Source organism: Rosa chinensis, chromosome 2 (genome assembly GCF_002994745.2).
Source record: "Rosa chinensis cultivar Old Blush chromosome 2, RchiOBHm-V2, whole genome shotgun sequence".
In the NCBI taxonomy this organism is placed as follows: Eukaryota; Viridiplantae; Streptophyta; class Magnoliopsida; order Rosales; family Rosaceae; genus Rosa; species Rosa chinensis.
This window is the reverse complement of record NC_037089.1, coordinates 46,968,852-46,978,337: the sequence shown is the minus strand read 5'-3', so window position 1 is coordinate 46,978,337 and position 9,486 is coordinate 46,968,852. Positions and strand designations below refer to the sequence as shown.

The 9,486-nt window shown below is 36.8% G+C and overlaps 1 protein-coding gene across 1 annotated transcript; it reads left to right on the top strand.

Annotated features, from left to right (window-relative positions):
• Window positions 1–4,362: 4,362 nt before the first annotated feature.
• Window positions 4,363–9,155, top strand: LOC112188180 (ras-related protein Rab11D). Its single transcript, XM_024327246.2, has 2 exons — window positions 4,363–4,809; window positions 8,456–9,155. Exons 1-2 carry the CDS (start codon window positions 4,589–4,591, stop codon window positions 8,889–8,891), a joined length of 657 nt encoding a protein of 218 aa, XP_024183014.1. The 5' UTR covers window positions 4,363–4,588; the 3' UTR covers window positions 8,892–9,155.
• Window positions 9,156–9,486: the final 331 nt, after the last annotated feature.

Below are 9,486 nucleotides of genomic sequence, written 5' to 3'. Positions count from 1 at the left end.
CCACATAAATCCTAATGTATAACATCAAGTAAGTCAGAAGATTGCTAGTGTTTAGAAAATAATTTTCTAGACATTTTTCCTTTAATACATGATTCACATATTTAAAAATCATTCAAATTTACTTGAGGTAATATTCCTATTTTGCTCATTCTGAGTAATTTATTTTTAGGATTAATTTCAGTTTACCCCCCTAAGGTTTGGAAGTGACATCATTTCACCCTCTCTACTTTCAATTTTGAATTTTTACCCCCTAAACTTTCCAATTTCAATCAGCCGTGTCCAATTTCTACTATTCCGTCCAAATTAGACGTTAAGTTTGACTTTTGAGGGCTAAAATGGTCATTTCAACATAAAAAATTAAAAAATAATTTTTTTTTTTCTGTTACTTCCGTTTTTTTTTTTTTTTTTTTTTTTTTGGTCTTCAACCTATACACCACAAGTTATAATAGGTTTATAAAAACAAAAAAATACTCTAGGTAGTTGAAAGCCGCTCGCTGATATACGATATTTGTGACAGATCTCTGATAAAGTGAAGAATTTATGATATATCCCCAATAAAGTGAATAAATATCTGTAAAAAATAATTTTACACTTTATCTGTAAATAAATATCTGTAAAAAATGATTTTACACAGATATTTCTTCACTTTATTGGGGATATACAAATATTTATTTACAGATAAAGTGTAAAATTATTTTTTACAAATATTTCTTCACTTTATTGGGGATATATCCTAAAATTCTTTACTTTATCGGAGATATATCACAAATATCGTAGACCAGCGAGCGGCTTTCAACCACCTAGAGTATTTTTTTTTTTTTATAAACCTATTATAACTTGTGGTGTATAGGTTGAAGACAAAATAAAAAAAATAAAAAATAAAAAACAGAATTTTTTTTTTTATTTTTAAAATTTTGGGTTAAATACTCGTTACTCTTTATACTTTTGCCTGAAAAACAGTTTAGTCCCTCACCTTTTAAATTAAACTGGATAGTCCTTATTCTTTCTAATTCTCACACAACAAGTCCAAAATGACTATTATACCCCTCATTTCATTTTTAATTTTTTTTTCTCTCTTTTTATTATTTTTTTTTTCTCAGCTCTCTCTCTCTCCTTCTAAAAACAAAACACCTAAAACTCTCTCTCTCTCTCTCTCTCTCTCTCTCTCTCTCTCTCTCTCTCCAAGGCGAAGACTTTGAGTACTCCATAATCCTCAGCCGCAACTCCAAGATATCAACGGTGGACGTCACTCTCTTCAGCCTCGGTAGTGACATGAACATCTTCCGCCACCAAGGGCGCATCTTCTACGACCTCACCCCCTGCTGCTTCTCGCTGGAGGTTCCAAGGTGGGTGATATAACGGCTAAGTTGAGCCCGGTGGCATTGCTCTTGACGGCAACGGCCTTGGTTTCGTAGTAGAGGCTGGGGTGGGACACGACGGGAAAGTTGACTGTGACGGAATGGCCACCGCTGGAGGTGGTCTCGTGAGCGTAGAGGGCCAAGAGGACGGCCACAAAGCCAGCGATTTGCAAGCTGAGGGGGACGCGGGAGAGGTAGAGGCCGGCGATGAGGGGGAGGAAGCAGAGGACTAAGAGCTGGAGGTCGGGATTGGAGGATTGGAAGGTGTCGTAGAGCCAGCGGCAGAGGTTGTTGTCGCCGGTGCCGGAGCCGGGTTGTTTGAGGAGGGAGGAGATTTAGGAGGATGTGTGGGGGTTGTGGAGGAGGGAATGGGCGGTGGTATGGGAGGTGGAGGAGAGGGAGGGGAGGATGGCGGAGAGGGATTGGATTGCTGCTGCTTGGGGTTTGGAGGAGGTTGAGGATGAGGAGTCTAACGAGGTTGAGGCTTTGGTGGTGGAGGTTAGGGCGGTCAAACTGGTGGTGTCTTCTGGGATGGTGGTGGCGGTGCTGATGGTATCATCTATCGTTGCCATGGTGGTGTCTCCGGCAATGGATGAGGTGGTGGTGGAGGGATCGTTAGACATCGAACTACTCGGGTAGAGAGAGAGAGATAAAAACAAAAAATTAAAAAATTAAAAAAAAAAAGAAAAAAAAAAGAGGAAGTGAGGGTATAATAGTCATTTTAGACCTGTTATGGACCTGTTGTGTGAGAATTAGAGAGAATAAGGACTATCCAGTTTAATTTAAAAAGCGAGGGACTAAACTGTTTTTCAGGCAAAAGTATGAGGAGTAACGAGTATTTAACCGTAAAAATTTTTTTATGTTGAAATGACCATTTTAGCCCTCAAAAGTCAAACTTAACGTCCAATTTGAACGGAATAGTAGAAATTGGACACTACTGATTGAAATTGGAAAGTTTAGGGGATAAAAATTCAAAATTGAAAGTAGAGGGGGTGAAATGATGACACCCCCAAACCTCAGGGGGGTAAACTGAAATTAAGTTGTATTTGAAGTAGAGACAAAAATATAATCGGAAGAAATACCTTCATTACTAATAATAACTATATACATATCATCGATTCTAGTACATTTGAGTACTATTCGACCCTCTTTACCAATAGTGACCACACCATTTTGAATCTTACTTCAAAACCTTTCTTTTCAAGCACGGCAACAGAAATAAGATTTCTTCTAATGGTCAGTGCATACAAGACGTTTTTGAGAATCACATTTGTGCCATTACATGGAAGCTTGCAATATTCTTCTCCAAGAACATCTATGTATGTATTGTTCCCCATGTATAAACGATGCTCTCCTTGTGATTTCTTGTTGATATTGATGAAAAATGATTTGTTCTTGCAAACATGTCTTGTAGCTCCGAAGACTGCACACCATTGTTCTTCAAGTTCCTCTCTGAGTGCTTCAGAGATTGTCAATCTAATGTAACCAATTTCTCCACAGAAGTAACACCCATGCTTTTTGCCTGTGAACTTGTATTCTTCTTGTTGCTAGTCTTGTAGAGACTATGATTGTTTCTTTCGTGCATTTGTGACTCCTTAGCTTTTAGGAAGTTACCTCTACCATTTTCCTTTTTTCTCTTGTTCATTTCTAGTTTTTCAATAGCCAGCATAGTAGACAAATTGTTCATGGATAACTCTTTATTGCCATAGGTCAAGGAAGTCGCACATGATTTGGGAAGAATGTTGAGAAGTGTGGAAACTTGTATTTGATCAAGAATAAGATGACCAGCATTAGATAAGTCATTTGCTTATACCTCCATTTCGGTAATATGATCCACCATATCATGATTTTCGTTCATACGATTGACGTTATATTTCCCAACAAGCAACAATTGAATGTATGTTTGAGATTTATGCCCGTATTTTTGATCTAATACATCCATGATTTCTTTGGTAGTCACATATCCTTCATGGAGAGGAATCAAATCATCTTCCATATGGTTAAGAATTTTTGCAATAGCTAATGCATTATCTTCTTCCCATTTAGTATAATTTCTAGATACAACGGTAGGCCTTTCAGTTTCTAACGTATATAACGTTTTCTCATGGAAAAGAAGATAATCTCATGGGTAAGTAGATAAGTGATTCTTCTTTTCCATATGCGATGGTTGACATTGTTGAGCCTCTCTATCTTCATATTCTCCAATTTGGACGTATTGGCCATGATAAATTACGTCTGGAGACTAATGAGTAAAGAATGAAAACTTACAAGTCTTTCTTTGTTGTACATCAAGTCTCTATCTCCTTCTTGTTGTTGCTGTGAATTGTGTTTGTCTAAGTTGTAATGCCTATTGGTCACAAAGAATTGTTTTGATTTCCCTTTTATCACATAATTGTTTTGATTTCCCTTTTATCACAACACTGCTCTGATGTCACTGATGGAAAATATAGAAAATGATCATTGTGATTTGTGTCGTTAGACTTTTGATCACAACGTTATTGTGTCTTTGATATAAACACAACAAGGGAAATACAAATCTCTGAATAAATGACAATGGAAGGGATTGAGGTTCATTTTATAGACCTCGACCATTGTGCCTCTTGAATGAATAGATGTAACTATTGATTAGTTACACCCCTTCACTATAATTATAATTATCAGCATACCTTATCACTATGATTATCAGCACACATGTACCCTTTTAGTTCCATATAATTGTAACATTTCAGGATACGTGAATTTTCTTGTTCAAGTGCGTCTTGATGCACCAATGTCATGGTACATCTCCTCACACATAACATACTCATTGTGAAGCCATTTAATCACATGATCATATTCCAACAAAACTTCACTGAACATTTATAATATTCTCCAAAAAAAAAAATTAAAAATTATGGGGCCGCAAATATAACCCACTCCTTCATTTGTAAACAATTACATATTTTTCCCATTAAAAAAAAAATTACATATTTGTTTTGACAGCTGCAATAAAAGTTGCTTAGCAATTAGCACCATTCTCGTATCTTCGCCTTATTCTCTTCCTAGAATCTATCATTTCCCATTTCGAAAAATATTCCTCAAAAATCAAAACCTAAATCTTTGTGTTTCCAAAATTTAAAGACCAACACATCCCATAACTCTCGCTAATCTAGAAAACTGATCAACCTCTCTAAAGACCAAACCGAGAAAACACACTCTGTCCTTTTTCTCCTCATACATCATCATCATACATGGCTGGGTACAGAGCCGACGACGAGTATGATTACCTCTTCAAGCTCGTCTTGATCGGCGACTCCGGCGTCGGCAAATCCAACCTCCTCTCCAGGTTCACCAGGAACGAGTTCAATTTGGAGTCCAAGTCTACTATTGGGGTTGAGTTTGCCACCAAGACTTTGAGCGTTGATGGCAAAGTCGTCAAGGCTCAGATTTGGGACACTGCTGGCCAGGAGAGGTATGGCTTTTATTTGCTTAAAGATCAAAGCTTTTTTGAATTCTGTGATGTGGGTTTTGATTGCTTTGGTTGATTAGACGTGGGTTTTGGTGATCGTGTTTGATTGTTAGTAACTTGTTTGGGGTTTGATGGATTCTTGTTAAAGGTCAAACTTTTCTGGTTTTTTTTTTTTTTTTTTTTTTTTGCGGGAGTTGTTTGTATTGAAATATTATGGCGTTTGAAGACTTGGGGAAGATTGGGTTTGTGTGTAAATTTTGAAGGCTGAGGTGAACCGAACAAAATCAAATTTCGGGTTTTTGGATGAAGATATGTGCATGAACTACTGAAATGATTCTGCTATGTAGATTTTGATGTGGGAGTTTCTGTTATTTGAAAGTTGAATAACTTAGTGTTCACGTGCCTATGTTTTACATGGCATTCAGTCGAGTTCAAATTCAGTTTCTTAAGTTCAGGGACTCCTTCAGGGTTATGATTTCGGCACTGTTCTTTAAAATTGCTTGAACTCAATGTTAAAGAGAAAAACTATGGTTGCCCTTGATGAACGCTTTCATCCGGTTCTAAGTAATGTCAAAATGGTATTTGTTTTTCCTTAACTTTTAAACTATTTTACCATTTGTGAAGCAATGAAAGGAAGAAAGGTTGATAATATGGAAGGTAGTGTGAAGGAAACTTAACTAGATCTCAACATCCTGTAAATTAGTGGTAGGTATGAAGCCTTTCAGGGTGGGTTTGTTTGTTTATCCTTTTCATTTTATGTGTGGTTTCCCCTGCACAGCCCTTTAGTAATTTTGCTTCTTTACTGTCTCCTGCTTTCTGCCAGTTGCTTTTATGGAGGACATTGAGTTCTCTTTGCTACTTATTCTTTTGCTAAATTAACCGAGTATGTTTTCACTTAGAGATGATGAATTTGAGATTCAGCTTCAATCCATAGTCAACTTTGCATAGCTTGAGATGGTGCAGCATGGTTGTTTCTAGTTTGTTTTATTTATTTAATAGTATTCGAGCAACATCTGTGGATATGTTATGTTCACATCAACATATGATGCATGAACAGTTTCAGTTCTGTCCTTCTCATCAATGGACTCCTGACTGATAAGGAGTTTGGTTTGTTTGATATACTCTTTTTCGAATGTTTTGGTTGCTGATTAAGAAGATAGATCAGTGAATTGGTTGGGATTACATGTGGTTTCTTGTTTACTATGTGTGTATGCCATGATATCATATTAGTTAACGTTCTGATTGAAAAACTTCCTAAGTTCAGTAATGCAAGTCTGCAGCCCTCCCCATCTGTCCTTGGCATGTTGATACTGCCTCGCTTTATACAATGAAGAAGCAGAAGCATAAATCACAGAACTTAATTATTTGTATACCTGTCTTACTAGCTCTAGCTTTTTAGTCATTTTCATTCAGTTTTTATAACTTGACTGTGATGAAGTGCTGTGAAATTAGTTACTAGGTGTGTAATGAAAGAACTGCATCCTACAACTAATCAAGATAAAAGCTTGGAGTCAAATGGGACATGAAGTTGCAAAATGTTTTAAAATGCAACATATAGCATGAGTAGTTATAGTGTGACAGTTAACTATCCATTTCCTCCTCTGTTTGCAACTTTGTTCATGTGGTAACCTATAAGACACTTTTATTGTTTGTTTGTCACTTCATATGAGATGCTGGAGACTCGAAATAGTTGCTGTTATCCCTTTATTTTTTATTTTTTATAATCTTTTTTCTATTTCTTTCATTTTTCAAAGTGTATTCCTAACATAGGCTACTCTATTTTTTCACTTAGTGAGTTATCCTCTTGGGAATAGATCATAGGTTTTTAATTCAGTTGGTGTTGGTGGGGAATTGTTTGGTTCTTTCTGTATGGTGTTGTATGAGAAGACAAATTGTGTGAGACATTTATTAGTTATTCTATTTAAATAGATATGGTTATGTCTTGTGCTTCTTGAATAAATTGCATTATTATGTTCTCAGAGCTTCCAACACAAAGCCAACAGTTCTCCCAACAAATTATTTTTGTGAGTCCCTACTTGTCCTTGCCTGTTCCCTATATCTTGAACCATTCATGGTTTTAAATGTTGTGGGGTCAGGCCAATCATGGTTCTGTAATCTTTAGTGTGTGGACCAGGCCATGTTCAGGTTTCAAATGTTCGCTAGGGGAAGTGTCTGTGGCATGCCTTTTTGTTGTTTTGTATCCAAATTATTCATTTGGTGGAAAAAAGTATCTGGGTTGATATTGTGTTTACGTGCTTAAGTTAATGCCATTATAGCTCAATTTTTGTAGTCAGATGTTAAATCACACTTGTAATCTGTGACCAGTCCTCAGAGGAAAGGAAAAACTAGTTTGAAAATTTTCACTCTTGATCTTTGTTACTGTTGTGCATGCAACTCTGCTGTGCTTAGCAGCATCGTTTGCCTCTAGTTTCATGGAAATACTCTTGTCCTTCCCTGCTTGATCATAATCTCTACTGTGGTCTTTGACTTGGAAAAAAGTACCGGTTTTTTCAGCTTTTGTTACGACCAGTCCCCTTTATCAGAAGAAGAGTTGTCTAAATTGCAAATTCTTTTGGCTGTCGTATGTTTACTCAAAATACCCAACCCAAATTACTCATTCCAGTCCATGTTTTACATACGAGTGTTATAAATGGCTGCCTGTTAGTGATTGATCTCTGTTGAGTCCCAATGGGAGAATATTATAGTAGAAGGATGAATTGGCTAGCAACACTATTTGTTCAGTGAGGGCAAGATAAATCGGCTGCTAGCTAATGTGTCAATCTTCTTAGTATTATTTGGTCATCTCTCATTCTCGCTTTGATGATTAGTATCGGCTTCATGGATGTTCAGGGTTCATGTAACCAACTGTAACCAGGGAACCTAAGAGGGCATGACATTCGTGAAGTTAGCTTGATCATCAGTTAGACGTTTGAGACACTTTAGCCAACTGTTACCTTCCTACATTCATTCAACCAGCTTAGTTCCTTTTAGCTGCCTTGTTCTAGCATGAGTTGCGTTGCTACTTTTATGCTATGATGATTAAGATGGGTTGCTGATTATAATACCTTCATCAGTGGCATGATTTTCCTGAAGTTGTTCTAGCAACAACAATTTTCTGAGAGGGCATGGATGGTTAAAATTTCTTCACTAATATTATCTTAAATGAGTTTTTGCTTGTCAGCATGCTTCATCATTAAATCTCATTACATTCTGGCTGCATACTAATGAAATTGTTGGATTATTATGGTCTGGATCTTGTGATGGTCAAATTGTTAAGACTCCAGAAAAATCAATATTAGTTGGCAAAATTTTGTGATGGTCTAAATCTCCTAAAACTGAATGCCAAGCTCAGAGTGGAAATTACTTCGTTGTGTCAAATGCCCTGGCAAGGTGAATACTAAAATGTTCCAAGTTTGAATTTAAAAACTATAAAATTGCTGGTTAGGTATTAAGCTGACGGGTATTATGTAGTTTACACTAAATTCCATGTTCTTATAGGTATAGTGCCTTTCTAATACCTCCATTGTGGGGTGAAATGCCCTGGTTAGTGAATACTGGGATCTTCCAGTTGGTAATAAAACTGTAAAATTACTGGTGCTATAAACCCACTGCTATCGTGTAGTTTCCACTAAATTTCTTATTCTTTTAGGTACCGTGCCATTACAAGTGCCTACTACCGAGGAGCTGTTGGTGCTTTGCTAGTGTATGATGTCACTCGGCGTGCAACATTTGAGAATGTAGCAAGGTGGTTGAAGGAGCTGAGGGATCACACGGACCCCAACATTGTAGTCATGCTCATTGGCAACAAATCAGATCTTCGTCACCTGGTGGCAGTCTCTAAAGAGGATGGCAAATCTTTTGCTGAAAGAGAGTCACTTTACTTCATGGAAACTTCAGCATTGGAAGCAACCAATGTGGAAAATGCATTTACTGAAATCTTGGGTCAAATATACCGGGTCGTAAGCAAGAGGGCGGTCGAGGCAGGCGACAATGGCAGTGCTTCTGCAGTACCTTCCAAAGGACAGACCATAAATGTCAAAGATGATGGCTCTGTTTTGAAGCGATTTGGATGCTGCTCAAACTAGAGTTAGTATATTCTCCTGCTGGTGCTTTTTAATTTTTTTTTTCTATATCCTTATTTTCGATCTTTCACTTTGTATATGATCACCAGCATTCTCTCTTTTAGAATAAGAAACTAGTTTGTCAGGTACATTGTTTGCAAACATTGCTTAGTAGGCCAGGTTCTATCTGTATACTGATTACTGAACATCAGGTGGGTTCTTTTTGTACCCAAACTTATGGTCCCAGATGAGATTTGTCTGCTTATTATATCTCAGCCATTCACTCCCTATTTATGCTCCTTGAAAATCATCATGAAATTTATTTTGAGCAAAAGAATGCAATCAAAAAGTTGTAATGATGGGTTTGAGCTGTGGAGATGAACCAAGAAACCAAAGCAATTGCTGATGCTCTATTGCTTAAAACAGAATTCACATTGGGATCGAGTTCTTATCAAATTCAGATAAATAAATAAATAATGTATGTTTTTTTTATATTTTTATTAATGTACAACTACAGGGTTTTGTTTATGTTATGTTGTCAATGAACGTTATCCTTTTGGATCTGGTCGGCCACAATATCAAACTACTATTGATACTATGTGAACCAATCTAATAAAAA